This window comes from Phacochoerus africanus, chromosome 8, assembly GCF_016906955.1.
Source record: "Phacochoerus africanus isolate WHEZ1 chromosome 8, ROS_Pafr_v1, whole genome shotgun sequence".
Classification (NCBI taxonomy): Eukaryota; Metazoa; Chordata; class Mammalia; order Artiodactyla; family Suidae; genus Phacochoerus; species Phacochoerus africanus.
The window spans coordinates 37260209-37278807 of NC_062551.1; the positions used below are offsets into that span (position 1 = coordinate 37260209).

The 18599-nt window shown below is 38.7% G+C and overlaps 1 protein-coding gene across 2 annotated transcripts in view; it reads left to right on the forward strand.

The window, feature by feature from the left end:
• NETO2 (neuropilin and tolloid like 2) overlaps positions 1–18599 on the forward strand; it is a 62632-nt gene that overhangs the window by 22655 nt on the left and 21378 nt on the right. For both annotated transcript variants that reach the window (XM_047792472.1, XM_047792473.1), the window contains exon 7: positions 14847–15075. In XM_047792472.1, the coding sequence (XP_047648428.1) occupies positions 14847–15075 (229 nt within the window). The remainder of the gene's footprint in view (positions 1–14846; positions 15076–18599) is intronic.

An 18599-nucleotide genomic window follows, 5' to 3' on the forward strand; every position in this document is an offset into this window, starting at 1 on the left:
ACCCACCACGAGTGAGTGAGCAGGCATAACAGCAGGAAGTTTCTTGGATCTGCAAGAACTAAAGTGTTTTAAACATCTTACAAGAAGGACTCAAAAAGATGAGAAAGAAAAAGAACGAAGTGCACTTTAAAAAATAACCAAATAGAACTTCCTGAAGTAAAATGTATAGTGGTCGAAAGGTAGATTTGAGAAAATTACCCAGAAAGTAGCTTGAGAATAGGGGACACTGGCAATTTATTAAGGAAGTTTCAAGAGTTCACAAAAACTTTGACAGAAAGAGACCCCTAAAGCAAGGGAAAAAACATTTTAATTGACATACAGTTATACTGGGCAACCCAGAATATCTTTTAAAGAAACAGAGAGAAAAAACAATATCATAATAATCAATAGCAAAATAAAAGCCAAAAAATAATAATGTCTTCAAAGTTCTAAGAAAAAAAAAGTAACTGGCAACCTAAAATTCAGAAATTCCATATTCAACTAAACTATCCATTCAAAGATGAGGACAAAAGGTATTTCTGGGGAGAAAAAATGCTATGGCTAAAACCCAAACATTTCCTGTTTTAGGTTAACTATGGAAATTTTTGAAAACATAAAAATAAGAAAGAAATACCAGACGAATACCAAAAGAACTGATACAGCTACTAAAATTGAAATCAATATGGTCACTAATTCACAAGGAAGATATATTTAAAATTTTATGTATTAATGTAGCCTCAAAATGTACAAAACATGATGATTCTGGGGGAAACTGGGAAATCCACAATTACAGTGTGTAATTTTTTCCACCTCTCGTAATTAAGCATGCAGAAAAATTAGCAAGGCTTAGAAGAGTTGAAGAACACAGTGTGCCTAATGGAGCATGGTATCTTGGCTCCGAAACATCCAGAGAATGTGCATTCTCTATAAGCATGCATGAGACATTTATGGAAACTATCCATACACTTTTAGAAAAAGGAGGTCTGACATACATACTAGTGCTTAGTATCATTCAGAGCATCCTCTGACCAAAATGCAATTCAATTAGGAACCAGCAATCAGAATAACTTTAAAACCCCATATGTTTGGAAATTTAATAATATACCACCTAGTAATTATTAATAGGTCACAGAAGAAATCAGGGTAGAAATTTGAACAGATTTAAAACTCAGCAATAGTGAAAATACTACATTTCAAAACTTGTGGGATACTTTGAGGGAAGAGTTCCTGCTGTGGCATGGTCAGTTGATGATCTGGCTTGTCTCTGGAGGTGCTGGTTTGATCCCTGGCCCGGTTCAGTGGGTGTGGCGTAGGTTGCAACTCCAGCTCCAATTTGATCCCTGGCCCAGGAACTTCCATATGCTGCAGGGGCGGATGAAAAAGGAGAAAAAAGAAAGTATTTCAAGGGAATTTATGACCATAAATGCTTCCTTTAGAAGAAGAAAAACTTTAAATTTAATGAGCTAAGATTCAACTCAAGAAGTTAAAAAAATGACAAAAAAAAAAAACCAAGAAAGTGTAATAATAAAAGAACAGAAATAAATGAAATTAAAACTTTACAAAAAGGAGTTCCCATTGTGGCTTAGCGGTAACAAACCCACATAGTATCCATGGGGACTCAGGTTTGATCCCTGGCCCCGTTTGGTAGGTTAAGGATCTGTTGTTGCCTAAAGCTGTGGCGTAGGTCGCAGAAGCACCTTGGATCAGGTGTTGATGTGGCTGTTGTGTAGGCCAGCAGCTGCAGTTCCAAATGGACCCTTAGCCAGGGAGTTTCCATATGCCACGGGTGTGGCCCTAAACAAAAAAAAACAAAAAAACTTTACAAAAAGAAAGAGTCAACAAAACCAAAAGCTGGCCCTTGGTAAAACAATAATAATAACAGGCATAACTTTGGCAAGATTGATATAGAAAAAAAAATCAGAAGTGGAAAAAGTCATACATCAACTAACTACAGCTAAGATTAAAAACTATTATAAGACAAACTATAAAGAAGACCTGAAGAAAAGGGAGAAAACTGAGCATTTCTTCAGTAAATAAATTAATTACAAAGGGAAAAAGAAAACCAGCAGGGGAACCTAGAGATTTAAAAAATGTAAGTCAGGATTCCCGTGGTGGCTCAGCGGTTAACGAACCCGACTAGTATCCATGAGGACATGGATTCAATCCCTGGCCTCGCTCAGTGGGTTAAGGATCCAGCATTGCTTTGAGCTGCGGTGTAGGTCACAGACATGGCTTGGATCCTGAGCTGCTGTGTAGGCCAGCAGCTACAGCTGTGATGCGACAGCTAGCCTGGGAACCTTCGTATGCTGAGGGTGCAGCCCTAAGAAGACCAAAAAAAAAAAAAAAAATCAAATGAACTTGCGGATTCAGACTATACAAGGAGGGGAACATTAAGAGACAGGTGTCTGAACACTGACTGGTGTTTGATATTAAAAAATGACATTTGTTTCGAGTGATAATAGTATGAGATTATTTTAAATGGTTTTTAATAACACATATGGATCTGTTTACATGTGAAATGATACTTCCAGAATTGGTCTCAAAATAATATGGAAAAAGTAGAAATGGGGAGAGGTATAAATAAAGCTAAAGGTAGGGGATGGGAATTTATGATACTATTTTGTCTACTTTTGCTTGTTTGAAATTTTCCATAATCAAAGTGTTTTAGACTGTTCTTTGCTAATAAATTTGTAAATAGTCTAAATGGACAATTTCCTGAAATATATGATGTATATGTGTGCATATGTATTTACACGTATACATATAATTTACCAAAATTGAATTGAAGAAGTAGAAAACCTGAATAAACGTGTACCAGATTAACAAAATTGACTTTGTACTTAAGTTTAACAGAAAAACTTCCAAATTAGATTTTACTAAATACTCAAGGAACATGTGATATAGATTGTTTCAGAAAACTGAAAAAGAAAAACCATTCCTCAGCCCGTTGTATCAAAACTAAGTATATAGTGTGAAAGGATTTTAAACCAGAGAATTATTTATAAAATGGAGGGGGAAGAAAGACCCAAAACACTAAGCAATAATGAACAACAAGTTTCCTAAACCTAACAGTGTTTTTTGGTTTTTTTTTTTTTAAGAAATCATGACCAAAATGGGTTTATCCTAGGAATTCTTGGACAGTTTAATGTGAGAAAATCAAATGATGTAGTTTACCATATTGATACATTAAAGGAAAAAGTCCAGGTACATCAATAGATGCAGGAAAAATACTCAATAAAACCTAAAACCTATTGATAAATGACAATCTCAGTAATTTCAGCATAGGGATGCATCTTCACCATGATGAAGAATATCCACTAAAATCCTAAAGCAAATATAATTAATGGTGAGACCTTAAAATCATTTCCTTTAAACTTATGTCAGTTCTCAGTATTTTATTTGGTGGTAGTCAGAGCAACAAGATGAGAAAAAGAGGGCATTCTCTCTTTGTCACTGGGATATGCCAATTGATAAAACTGAGTAAAGTCTCTAAAAGTAGAACTACACATGTGTGGGAGCTTGGTATATAGTAAATATTTAGCATGCCAGATCAGAGGGCATGATAATTGATATTTGATGCTACAACAATTGGCTATTAATAGGAAATCCCTGTCTTACATTGGACATAAAATTCATTCTTAAATGTTAAAACTAAAACTGACAGAAGAAAATATAGGAGTAAAATTCTATAACACTTGGTTAGCAAACAGTTTATTTACAAAGAGAAAACACACAGTACACAATTCATTAATTTTACTACATTCCAGAATCAACTAAGATAGAGTAAGCCCACTACAGCTTATTTCTCTTAAGTTACTGTACCTGAAAGCTCTGAATAGAATACAAAAAGCAACTGCTTGAGGATTCTGAAAGTAACCATTAGAAAGTAAGTTTGGGGAGTTGCCGTCATGGCGCAGTAGTTGACGAATCCGACTAGGAACCATGAGGTTGCAGGTTCAGTCCCTGCCCTTGCTCAGTGGGTTAACGATCCGGCGTTGGCGTGAGCTGTGGTGTAGGTTGCAGACACGGCTTGGATCCCGAGTTGCTGTGGCTCTGGCGTAGGCTGGTGGCTACGGCTCTGATTAGACCCCTAGCCTGGGAATCTCCATATGCCGCGGGAGCGGCCTAAGAAATAGCTAAAAGACAAAAAAAAAGAAAGTAAGTTTGGGAGGGAAGTCAAAACTTGAATAAAGGCCCCAAAAGGGGGTGAAATTCAACGTTTTTTTCCCTTCTACTGTGTTCCTGGGGCTGGTTCATGAAACTGATAGCAGGTGCAGACAGCAGAAGCTCAGAGAAAGCACACTAGCCAGAACAGTGAGTAAAGGTCCCTTACAGACGGAAGTGGGGGAGTCCTTGGGTTTGTTTTCCCCCCTTTACCAGCTCAGCCCAGGGTCAGCAGCAGTCACAGCAAAACCCCATCTCTTTAACCGGTGGAACTTGGAAAAGGCTAAGGTGATGTCTGGAGAGTATGGAGGGAATCCCCACTGTTTTTTTTTTTTTCTTTCTTCTTAGTCCCTCAGAACTCAGAATAGGTCAGCAGACTAAAAACTAAGGAAAACTTACCTTTCTGGCCACCAGAGGAACGGTTATCCAGAGAATGAGAAGGACGTCTTGGCGAGCAGGGAGCTAGAGAAGGGAAGACACTAGGTGTGGCTTACTCCTGAGCTGCACACGCATGGAGCATGCAAAAGTGTTGAGGACCAGACTACAGTATGAACCGCTGTCTGAGTGCCTGAGTAAGACATGCCCTGGCAAGCAAAGTTCTCGAAAACGGAACCAACACTGGAACATACACAAAGAGACAGTGTATGTTATCTGAACCCAACTAGAAAGGTTCCTGATAAACAACAGAAGTCAACGTTTTCCGTGGATTTTTACCAGGACTCAGAGTCTCAATGTATTCAAAATGCCCAGAATATAATTTTAAAGTTACCCCCAATATAAAAAAGGAGGGATGTGTGATTCATTCTGAAGGAAGAAAACGGTCAACAGATCCCAACTCTACTGCCAGGCCTCAAATGTTGGAATTATCAAAGATTTTGAAGTAACAATATAACTGTGTCACACGAGGTAAAGTTAAGCATTTCTGAAGTGAGTGGAAAGATAGATCTTAACAGAAATAGAAATTATAAAAAAGAACCAAGTGAGAAGTTTTAAACTGAGAATGAAAACCATACCTTAAAAAAAAAAATTTCACTGTATAAACCAATAGGAGAATAGAGATGATAGATGATAGAAGAAAGTCAATAAATTTGAAGATGACTCAGTAGAAACTAAACTGAAATATTGAGGGGAAAAAAAGATTGAAAACAAATTATAGTAAAGGCTCAGGGACCTTTGGGACAATTTCAAAAGGCCTAGAATTTGTGTCCTTAAGTCCCAGGAGAAGAGGAAGAGATCATTTCAGAAAAAATATCTGAAGAAGTAATTGCAAAAAAATGCCCCAAATTTGGTGAAAGACATAATTTTACAGATTCAAGAAGCTCAGCAAACACCAAACAGGATAAAAACAAATGAAAAACAAAGCCTACACACATCAAATCAAACTACTTAAAACCGAAGAATTGAAAGCCTTGAGATCAGATGGAAAAAAACGATGCATTTTGTATATAGGACCAACAGTTTGAATGTGCGTTTCTCTTCAGAAATCATCAAAGCCAAAATCTTAAAGTGCTGGGGGAAAAAAAAAAAACCTGGGAGTTCCCATCGTGGCTCAGTGGTTAACCAATGCTACTAGGAACCATGAGGTTGCGGATTCAATCCCTGGCCTCAGCTCAGTGGGTTAAGGATCCAGCGTTGCTGTGAGCTGTGGTTGCAGACACAGCTCGGATCCCAAGTTGCTACGGCTGTGGCGAAGCCTGGCAGTTATAGCTCAGATTCAACACCTAGCCTGGGAACCTCCATATGCCGTCAGTGTGGCCCTAAAAAGACACCACCCCCCAAAAAAAATGAACTTCAGAATTTTATATCTAGCAAAAATACTCTTTCAGGAATGAAGGCAGAAGTACATACACTAATGAAGACAAAAGTAAAGAATTCATTGCCTGCAGAAATGCTGAAGGAGGTTCTTTAGATAAAAGATAAATGGTACTGGAAGGAATCTTGGAATTTCATGAATGAAAGGAAACAAAAATGGTAAATATCTGGATAAATATAAATGATTTCCCAACACCAGAAGCAAAAGAGAGGACATCTTTATAGCCTCTCCAGCATTAAAAGGGACAATAATAAGACACTGGACAGGTCTGTGCCCCCAAATCAGGTGACTCAGGTGAAATAGTCAAATTCCTTAAAAGCCACAAGCTGCCCAAACACATCCAAGAAGAAATATGTAACCTGATTGGCCATATATTTATGGAATAAGTTGAATTCGTTGTTTAAAAAAACCTCCTTACAAAGAAAGCTCTAGGCCTAAATAGATACACTGATAAATTATACCAAATATTTAGGGAAGAAATAATGCCGATTCTTCACAGTCTCTTCGAAGAAATTCAAGAGAAGGAAACACTTAAGATGTTATAAGGAAACCATTGATCATTATTCCCCTATGATATTTTGCTTTATAATAAGAAATACATGTATTTGGTCTTCATCTCCATTTCTGGTACAGAATCCACAAAACCTTTAGAATCTTCTGCACTATAAGAGCAGTGAGAACATCCTTTGTTATAATATTTGGTCTTTTGTCCTCAGTTCCTGAAAATGTTTCAGAGTCATAAAGTTAAAATAGGTGCCTGCTTATTCATAACAAGCCCCTTTCAACCACAAGTGAGTTTATGTTAATGGGCTTCTGGAAATCCCTTAAAGATGGAGGCTTATTACCAGGGTAACCAGTAATTTAGTAAGTAAACAGGTTTTCTTAGTCCTGTAAGCCACTCTGACAAATAAATCCAAGGAGAGGATCTTGGGAACCTCAGATTTATAGCCAGTCAGTCAGAAGCACAGGTGACAGCCTGGACTTGTGATTGGCATCTGAAGAGGCCAGCCTCTTGGGGGTAAGCAGTCAGCTTTTGGAATCTGAAACTGTCTCTGGGTAGAGAGTGACATAAGTGAGTTGAATTGTAGGACACCCAGCTGATGTTTGAAAAATTGCTTGGTGGTATGGGGAAAAAAAGACTCACATGTTGGCACTGGTATCAGAATTGTTACTCCAGAAAACAGATGTAGAAATCCTTAAAATATTAGTCAGTCTAATTCAGCAATATTTAAAAAGTGTGATAATGCACTTAAGTAATCACAACCAAGTGTTTATCCCAGGAATGTAAGGCTGGTTCAGCATTTGAAAAATCAACATGTGACTATCTTAAATTTGTTAAATCAGCACCCAGTCATGATAAAAAAAAAAAATCAGAAAAGTAAAAATAGAATAGAATTTATGTAACCTGATAAAGGGTGTCTGTCAAAACCTATAGCTGATACCATACTTGAAAACCTGAATACTTTTTCTCCTCAAAATCAGCAACATGGCAACTGCCATTTAACACCATAGTAGAAGCTGTAGAGAGTACAGAATGGCATACGGATAGAAAATTATTTTTGCAGACTACATAATTACCTACGTAAAAGTTACATAAAATACATCCTTAAAAAGCTTCTGGAACAAATAAATCAGTTTGACAAGTTTACAAGATAAAAGACCGATAGACAAGTATAAATTGTATTTTTTTAACATACAGTTGACCCTTGAACAACATGAGTTTGAACTGTGCTGGCCTACTTATGCATGGATTTTTTTTCAAGGGTAAATACCACTACACCATCCAAGTTTGGTTGAATCCACAGATCCAGAACCAACGATACCAAGGGCTGACTATAGTTAGATGTGGGTTTTTTACTTCAAGGAAGGGCAGCATCCCTAACTCCCATGTCATTCAAAGGTCAACTATACTAGCTGGTTCAGCATTTGAAGAATGGAGTTCAAAATTAAGAAAGTGGCAGTACCATTTAAAGGAAGACTCTTTCCACCCCACCCCTGAAATAGGCGCAGCATCTATAAACTGCAGACTTGCAGAACCCTGATAGAAAATTTAGAAGACCTAAATAAATGGAGATATACTCTATATGCCTGTTGATGGACTCAATGATGTTCTTCTGAAATTGGGAGTTCCGGAGTTCCCATCGTGACACAGTGGTTAACGAATCCGACTAGGAACCATGAGGTTGCGGGTTCAATCCCTGCCCTTGCTCAGTGGGTTAACGATCCAGCGTTGCTGTGAGCTGTGGTGTAGGTGTGGTGTAGGTCAAAGATATGGCTCAGATCCCACGTTGCTGTGGCTCTGGCGTAGGCCGGCGGCTATAGCTCCGATTAGACCCCTAGCCTGGGAACCTCCATATGCCGCAAGAGAAATGGCAAAAAGACAAAAAAAAAAAGAGAAAAAAAATGAAATTGGGAGTTCCCTTCATGTCTCAGCAGTTCACAAACCTGACTAGGATCCACAAGGATGAAGATTCCATCCCTGGCCTCGCTCAGTAGGTTAAGGATCCAGCGTTGCCATGAGCTGTAGTGTGGGTCAAAGATGCTGCTCAGATCTGGCATTGCTGTGGCTGTACTGTAGGCCAGCAGCTGTAGCTCCTGTTTGACCCCTAGCCTGGGAACCTCCATATGCCATGCGGATGGCCCTAAAAAGAAAAAAGAAAAAAAAAAAAAACAAAAAACAGTTCTCCTGAAATTGATCTATAAAGACAAACACAGGTCAAATTAAAATCCCAGGTAGTATCTGTAAATATCGACAAACTGTAGGAACCAAAACAATTTTGAAAAAGAACAAAGATGGAAGATTCACCACCTGATTTCAGGATGTTACATCTTCCATAATCCAGACAGTGTGGCACTGACAGAAGCATAGGGTAACAGAACAAAGTCCAGAAGTGGATTCAAGCAAATAGGGTTTATTGATTTTTTTTTTAAAACAAGGATACAAAGTCATTTTAAGGAGAAAGGAGAGTCTAGTCTTCAGCAGATGGTGCTGGAACAATTGAGTTACCCATGTGCTCAAAAAAAAAAAAGAAAAAAGAACCTTGACTTATACCTAATATCCTGCACGAAAAACTCAAACTGGATCATAACACAAGTATAAAATTATAAAACTCTTAGAAGAAAACATAGAAAATCTGACTTTGGGTTAGGGAAAGAATTCTTAGATACAACATCAAAGAAGATTCCATAAAATAAAAACTTATAAATTGGACTTCATTAAAATTAAATTTTTTTCTCTGTGATAGACACTGTTGAGTGAAAAGACACTAGAAGAAAATATTTCTAAAACACCTGCCAGAAAACTTCTCCAGTGGGTTAAGGATCTGGCATTGTCACTGCTGTGGCTTGGGTTGCTGCTGTGGTGCAGGTTCAATCTCTGGCCCAGGAAACAGGCACGGCCGAAAAAAAAAAAAAACTTTAATCCAGAACTCAAAACTTGGGAGTCCCTAGTGGCACAGTGGGTTAAAGATCCAGCATCTTCACCACTGTGGTTCCTGTTACTGCTGTGACACAGGTTTGATCCCTGGCCTGGGAACTTCTTCATGCCATGAGCACAGCCCCACCACACACCAAAAAAATCAACAGTAAGAAAACTACCCAATTTAAAAATGGGCAGACTCTTTCCCACATAGGTTGTTACAGAATACTGATTTAGAGTTCCCTGTGCTGTACTATAGGTCCTTGTTGGGGAAAAAAAAATGATATATGAAAAAGAATGGATGTATATGTATAACTGAATCACTTTGCTCTACACCTTAAACTGACACAGTATTGGAAATCAACTATAATATAAAATAAAAATCAAATTAAATTGAAAAAAATGGTGGAAGATTTGAATAGATTTCACCAAAGAATTTGATTTTGACATTTCAAAATAGAAATTAAAACCACAATGTGATATAGCACTGTGCCTCTATTAAAATAACTAGTTTTTTAAAACTGACAATACCAGGTGGTGGGAAATCTATATAGAGCAACTGAGAACCTAATGACACTCCTGGTGCGAATGCAGAATGATATAGCCATTTTGACAAACAGCTTGATGGTTTCCGCTAAAGTTACCATGTGATGCAACAGTCTCCTGGCTTGATACCCAGGAAAAAGACATTTTTGTGCTAAAAAAAAAAAAAAAACACGAATGTGAATGTTTATAGCAGCTTTATCCATAATAACCAAAAACTGGAAACCATCCAAATGTTCTTTAGTTAATAAACTGTGGTGCATCGATGTGGTAAAGTCTATTCGTCAATCAAAAGAGACAAACTACTGGTACATGCAACAGCACGGAAGAACCTCTGATACATTGGGCTCACTGAAAGAACCCAGACTTTGAATACTGCGATGTTATTTACATGAAGTTCTGGAAAAGGTGGAACTATAGGACCGCAAAAGATCATTGGCTGCCAGAAATCAAGATTGAAGATCTTTGCCGAGGAGAGAACTTGGAGGCGATAGAGCTGCTCTTGATTGTGATGGCTGTCAACGTGACTCTGCATTTGCCAGAGAAATTTTATTATGTGTTACTTGAGGCCTGGCAGAATGTCTTGGTGTGACGGAGTGTCAGTAAGGACTGAGGAGTGGAAACGCTCCTCCCTCCCTCTGAAAGGATCAACTGCTACAACCACTTGGCAAAGCCAGTTGGCATCCTCTGGTCAAGCAGAAAGGGGTTGTGTCCTGCAACACAGCAGCCACGCTTCTAGGTATCTACCCAGACACTCATCATAGGCGAGCATAATGAGACTATAATATTTACGGCAGCATTTAATGTTTTTAAAAGTGGTGACAAACTAAGTCTCCCAAAGGAAAATGGAGAGTGACTTAGTTCCACAATTGATATAAGATTTCAAAATAGGAGTTCCCATCGTGGCTCAGTGGTTAGTGAATCCGACTAGGAACCATGATATTGTAGGTTCGATCCCTGGCCTCGCTCAGTGGGGTAAGGATCCGGCATTGCCGTGAGCTGTGGTGTAGGTCACAGACGTGGCTTGGATCCCGCATTGCTGTGGCTGTGGTGTAGGCCGGTGGCTACAGCTCCAATTAGACCCCTAGCCTGGGAACCTTCATATGCTGCGGGAGCGGCCCTAGAAATGGCAAAAAAAAAAAAAAAAAAAAAAGGGGATTTCAAAATAGACAAAACAATACTATATACTTTCATAGATACATAAATTTCAAAATCCAAAAATTGTGCACAGAGGCATTCCCCCTGTGGTACGCTGGGTTAAGAATCTGACTGCAGTGGCTCGGGTTGCTATAGAGGTGTACGGTCAAGCCCCGACCCAGCACAGTGGGGTAAAGGGTTCTGCATAGGTCGAAGCTGTGGCTCAGATTCAGTCCCTGGCCTGAGAACTTCCATGTGCTGCTGGTGTGGCCATAATTTTTTTTAATATGCATAAGAATTATAAAAATCATACTCAGCATATGTCGGAAAGATATGGGAACATAGGAGACTTTAGTTGTAGAGCTAGTTGACCCTTGAACAGCACAGGGGCTAGAGCTGCCAACCCACTTGCAGTTGAAGTTCTGAGTATAACTTTATAGTCAGCACTGTGTATCCAAGGTTCTGCATCCTCAGATTCAAACAACAGTGGACCATAGTACTGCAGTACATATTTATTGAAAAAAATCCATGTAAGTGGACCAGCTGCACAGTTCAAACCTGTGTTGTTCAAGGGTCAACTGTACACGGAATTGAACTGCATGGGTCCGCTTTTCTGCAGTTTTTTTCAGTAAATACTACAGGACTGAACAATCCACAGTTAGTTGAATCTGTAGATGCAGAACCACAAATATGGAGGGCCAACTAAGAGACTTGAGCATCTGTAGGTTTTGATACCTAGAGCAAATCCTTCGTGAAACCAATTCCCCAGCAATACTGAAGGATGACTGTATAGAGTGATATTACCATAAAAAAAAAATACCATACACAGTTGACATGGGAATTGGATCAATTTTTAATTGTATTAAATTATTTTACTTAGGAAATTTAAGAGAAAAAATATTAGGAGTTCCCTGGTGGCTCAGTGGGTTAAGGATCCAGTGTTGTCGTTGCAGTGGCTCGGGTTAGTGCCGTGTCATGGGTTTGACCCCTGGCCCGGGGACTTCCACATGCCACAGGTGTGGCCAGAAAAGAAAAAGAAAAAAAAAAAAAAAAAAAAACAGCTTTCCGAGGATTTCATTCCATTTCTGTTGGGATCTGCGGGGGCACCAAGAAATAGCAGCATCCTTTTCCCTACTGGAGTTAATGAGCCACTTGAGAATGTAGAGATTCAGAATAGCCGCTTTATTTGCAATAACGGTTAGCAAAGTAGCTGCACAGAAAGAGAGTCAAACTAGACTTGCTAATTCCCTGCCCACCAGGACCACCTCCCACCTGTCTAGACTGGACCATCCCATCCAAGGAAAGGGCATCGCAGAAGAAACCCACTTACGCAAATCACTGTTTCCCTTACTCGCTGGTCCAGGTAAAGAGGGAGGGAAAAGAGACTAATTCCCCACGATCCAGGTGACTCACTCCACTTCCCTGGGGAGTGCGTGGGAGAGGGTGAGAGGCCAAGACTGTTTATGTTTAGTCGAAGGTCTCTTCTGCAGTCTGGGCGAGAGAAGAGTAGTTTGTGCCCCATCCACCCATTTCAGTTTTTCTAAATATTATTAGAAATATTTTCCGAAGGTTAGTTGAATTAAACAGTTAACCTTAATATTTAGCTGTATTCACAATAGAAAAGAATGTCATTCTTGGCACATGGCTTACCTTAAAACTTTGACTTTTAAAAAGTTGTATATTTAGAGTATTTTCTATAGCCTTCTAGAAGTACCATGTTTCTTTGGATTAAAAAAAAAAAAGTAGGAGTTCCAATTGTGGCTCAGTGGTAACAAATCTGACTAGAATCCATGAGGATGTAGTTTCGATCCCTGGCCTCACTCACTGGGCTGAGGATCTGGCATTGCTGTGGCTGTGGTGTAGGCCGGCAGCTGTAGCTCTCACTCGACCCCTAGCCTGGGAACTTCCATATGCTGCATGTGTGGCCCTAAAACTTAAAAAAAAAAAGAAAGTAAATACTCAGACTCCTTGATGGTCTACAAAATTTCTACCAAAACTAGGTTTTATAAGCCTAGTCACTTTTTAATTAATTCCCCTGAGCAAGAATTATACTGGATATAATTAGCGTACGATTGCCTAAATGGAAGACCTTAAAATCTAATGGAGAAGACAAATGATGACAGTATCAGTGATAGTATCAGAGAGCTATGGGCAGAATGTTTTGGAAAATAAGTGATGGAGAAGTTAATGAGAACAAATTAGGAACTTTAGGCGAACACATTGTTTCTCTGCTAAAATACGTTGATGGAGGTTTTGTGAAGTTGTGAAATGGAAATCCATTGCCACTAAGTCTCCACCATTCTCATGTAAGCGGTAGACTGGCCATTGCAAATAAGCCAGAGTTACTGGCTTAAAATTTAACTCTGGACTGTATTTTTTTAGTTGTTTGTTCTTAGTTTTATGTCATCGGGATATTTTAGGGAGAAAATATCTGACGTTTTTGTTTTAGTGTTTTTGTTTTTTAAGTGTGGCACATGGCTACCTCAGAGATAGCAGCCAGCGAGTGAATACCCATTAGATGTCTTCAATGGCAATCACAGAAAATCTTTGTTCTTTATTCACTAAAATTTTAATTGAAGAGTCACACATGAGCAACTAGAACCAAAACTCAAATTGTGTGTGTGCGCATGCACCCCCACGCATAAAAAACATCCCAAGGAATGGGAAGAGCACACCCTTTAAGAGTCAGACCAATCTGGGTTCAAATCCTTGCCTTGAGTAACCTCAGGCAGCTTCCTTAATCGCTGTGAGCTTTAATTTCCTCCCTGCCTGCAAAGAATAATACCTACTCTTCCTTTTCTTTTGGAGAGTATGCCCAAGGTTGGTCTAAGTCCACAGCCTAAAGATGAATGTTCATGATCTAGCTAAGCCTCAAATCTAATGGAAATCTTCAAATAAGAATGGGCCAGGTGGAGTTCCTGCCGTGGCACAATGGGATCAGCAGCGTCTCTGTAGCAACAGGACGCAGGTTCAACCCCCACGTTGCCACAGTGCAGCATAGGTCACCGTTGCGGCTCGGATCTGGTCCCTGACCCAGGAACTCCATATGCTGCAGGGTGGCAGAGAAAGAAAGAAAGGAAGAAGGAAAGATTCAAGCACATTTTAAGAATAACTTAGTGCCAGGTAGCAAGCTGCCTATAAAATTTGAAGGGGATACTAAGCAAAATAGAATACTAATGGTGCTTATTTTGGGACCCCAGTTTAAATCTTTCTGATAGAAAATGTGGAAATTGTTATTTTGAAGTAAAATCTTAAGACCTCTTAAATGTGCAACAGTAGGATAGTGTGCGAATAAATAAGACATCATGAGAATGACTACAGTTATGAAGAGTGTATTTATAACTTGCATTACAGCAAAGCAGGTTGTATCTTACAATTAAGCTTAGGTCTTAAAAATGTGAAGAAAAACTCAAAAACGTTTACCACAGTAGTTGTTAGAGTAACAGAATTATGTGTGTTTCTTTTATTTTCCCAGTTTGTCAGTATCATGAGATTGTTTTATAATAAGAAAAATATGTAAGACAGTAATGCCTCATGGAGCAAAAAATTCATCTCTTTATAGACAGAGAACAAATTTTAGGTTCCTTAATGCTTAGTTCCATTATTAAGACAACCAAAGAAACAGACCATTAGGCTTATTATTTTACCTACTTAGATATCAGCCTTTTATCTATTATTTTTCTATTAGTTATTATAACTCAACTCAGTCTACCTTTTGATTGGATAATAGAACTAGAGCATTAAAATTATACATCTTTAAAAGCAGTGGTTTTCTTTATTTTCATGTTGCAGATTTATTTGAGGTTCCTAGATTATCAAATGGAGCACTCAAATGAATGCAAGAGAAACTTTGTTGCAGTCTACGATGGAAGCAGTTCTATTGAAAATCTCAAGGCCAAGTTCTGCAGCACTGTGGCCAATGATGTTATGCTTAAAACAGGAGTTGGGGTGATACGGATGTGGGCAGATGAAGGTAGTCGGCTTAGCAGGTTCAGAATGCTCTTTACTTCCTTTGTGGAGCGTAAGTAAATAATTCCTATAGCATTAAGGTCTTTCATGTAATCTTTTATTCAGAATGCAATTATTGAGCATTTCCCTTTGACAAACACTGTGGGTCACAGAATATAACTATAACTGGGTTTTAGTGTGTATTCTTAATTGACTGTCATGGGTGAAAAAAAACAAACATGGTAATGGATAAATTGCCACACTGTCTGTTAAAGGTGTGGGAATTTGTGCATATGATAGGGAATGCAGAAAATGGAGACTTCTCTCGAGATTTTCAAAATTAAAAATAATTATCAGGAGTTCCCATCACGGCTCAGCGGAAACAAATCTGACTAGCGTCCATGAGGACTCAGGTTCAATCCCTGGCCTTGCTCAGTGGATTAAGGATCCAGCATTGCCGTGAGCTGTGGTATAGGTCACAGACGCTGCTTGGAGCCTGCGTTGCTGTGGCTCTGGTGTAGGCCAGCGGCTATAGCTCCAATTCGACTCCTAGCTTGGGAACCTCCATATGCCGTGGGTGCAGCCCTAAGTAGATAAAAAATAATGATTATCAGCAGTATGAATTCAGCTTGGTGAAATAATTGTGAATCCACCAAACTATGGCCCCCAGGGATTTAGATAGGCTATTTTCTTTTTTAAAAGTTTTTAGTTTTAAGTAATTTTAAGCTATAGAAAGTTGAAAGATAGTATAGTAGTTCCCATTGTGGCACAGCAGAAATGAATCCAACTAGTATCCAAGAGAATGTGGGTTCAATCTCTGGCCCCCCTCAGTGGGTCAAGGATCCGGAGTTTCTGTGAGCTGTGGTGTAGGTCACAGGCACAGCTCAGGTCTGGTGTTGCTGTGGCTGTGGTGAAGGCCGGCAGCTGCAGCTCCAATTCAACCCCTAGCCTGGGAACTTCCATGTGCCACCAGTGCATCCCTAAAAAGCAAAAAAAAAAGAAAAAAAAAGACAGAAGAGAAAGAATAGAGTTCTTATATGCCTTTTATTCAGATTCCCCAATGTTAATTTCTTATAAACTACAGTAAAACTGAAAATTAATGCTAATACATTATTATTAACCAATATATATAGACCTTACTCAGATATCACTAGTTTTCCCATTTAAGTCCCAGGATTCCATGTTGCATTTTTTTTTTTTTAATTTTCCCACTGTACAGCCAGGGTATCAAGTTATCCTTACATGTATACATTACATTTACATTTTTTCTCCACCCTTTGTTCTGTTGTAACATGAGTAACTAGACATAGTTCTCTCTACGCTGCATTTAATTGTCATGTCTCCTTTAGTCTCCTCTGTGATGCTTATCTCTGTCTTTAATGACCTTGATGCATTTGAAGAGACTGGCCCTTTACTTAGTAGAATGCCCATCAATTTAGGCCTTCCGATGTTCTCTCTTGGATTCAATTGATGTTATTATGCCTTTCTGTCAAGAATACCACAGATCTCACATTATAGCTTTTTCTCAGTGTATCACAGAAGTGAGGTAGGGGCACACAATGTGGGTTTGCCTTACACTGCCTTGGGTCACTTCATTAAGGTACTGGCTGCCACATTTCTCCAGTATGAACTATTCATTTTTCCTTTCTAACAAGTAAGTCTCTTTGAGGCTATGCAAATGCTCTTTTGGTCACGAATTTTAGCATCTGATAATAGTTTCTGCCTGTAACAGTTATTCATGTAGTATTCACCTAATGATGGTTTTCTGTTGCGATCACTCCTTCCGTACTTGTTAATTCTAATTCTGTGGAGAACAACAGTTCTTCTTTTTCCTGCATTTATCTATTCAGTTATATGTGTCAGTAAGAACTTAGAGATGTTTATTCTATGTGTATGTGTGTATATATATATATTATTCCATCATAACATTTAATTTGTTGCTTGAGTCCCAGCCTTGGCCGTTGGGAGCTCCTTATTTTTTCAAATCACTTCCTTCCTTTCTTTGACTCTAGGATGAACCAGGCTAAACTTGTGTTTTCCCTGACCCAGACCTAGAACCAAACATGTTTCCAGAAAGTCCTTTCCTTCTCTTAAGAGTAAGGAATCTGGCTCTAATTACCCACAATATAGGTATTTGTTCAATCCTAGTATGCACTTAAAGTAATCTTAGGAGTGCTAACCCATGTCCCAGTTGGAAAATTTCTAGCAGAGTGTATGAACTGTTTGTGTGCAGCTCTTTTGTCTTGAGCCAGCTGTCAAACTGTGGTGTTCCAGTGACTTAGGTTAGTTGTTTTCTTCTCTCTTTTCCTTGTGGTTCATTTGTAATACTCTTAGGTTCATTTGTGACTGTGGTGACTTTGTATTTTGTTTTGTGTCTCCCCCCCTCCCCCCTTATGGTTACTTTAAATTGTTTTTATTCTGGAGTATGTGGCATGTTGTCATTGTTCAAAGAGAGCTATACAAAAGGATACCCTCCAATGTTACTCTCCTCTCCTCTTTGCCAGTAACTCCCCCTCCCCAGTTCTTTCACTCTGTTCCTACCCATTCTCTCTATGTAACGAACCCGGTAGTTCCTGGTGTAGCCTTCCTCCATTTGTTTTTACTCAAAAGACCGGATACATTTGTATTTTCTTATATCCTCTTTTTTCTTCACAAAGAGAACCATGTTATGCTGTTTGCATTTTGCTTCTTTCACCTCACAGTATATCCTGGAAATCACTCTGTATCTGTTCTTTTTTTTTTTTTAAGGAGAAAAAGATAGCTTTATTGCTTTGCCAGGCAAAGGGGCCATTAGTAGGCTAATGCCTTAAAGACTGTGCCCCTCCATATCTTCATTATTTATAAGTGCATAGTAATATAATTGCGTGTACATACTTTAGTCATTTGTTATTCTATTTATGAGCATATGGGTTATTTATAATATATTGTGATTACAAGCATACTGTTACAGTGAATAATGTTATGCATATGTATTTTCATATTCTTGGAAATATATCCTCCTGGATAGTTTCCTGTAAATGGGATTGCTCATGCAGAAGGTCACTTTTACATAGTTTAGTTAGGTATTGCCAAGCACCCTTCCAGAATGATTGTAGGTTTTTAAAACTATGGTAAAACCATTTTAAATGTACAATTCAGTGACATTAAGCACATTCACAACATCCTGCAACCATCACCACTATCCATTTCCAGAACTTAGCTATCACCCCAAACTGAAATTCCAAACCCAGTAAATAATAGCCCCTGATGCCCCCCTGCCACCCCCAACCCTAAGAACCTCTATTCTACTTCCTGCCTCCATCCATTTCCCTCTTCTAGATACCTCATATAAATGGAATATTTGTTCTTTTGTGTCTTTTGTACATAATGTTTTTAAGAATTTCAGTCTTTTTTAAAGGCTGAATAATATTCCGTTGTATGTATAATACCACATTTTGTTTATCCATTAATCTATTGATGAGCACCTGAGTTGTTTCTTCTTTTAGGCTATTCTAAATAAAGTTGCTGTAAACGTTAGTATAAAATCTGTTTGAGGAGCTCCCATTGTGGCTCAGTGATAACGAACCCGACTAGTATCACCATGAGGACTTGGGTTCA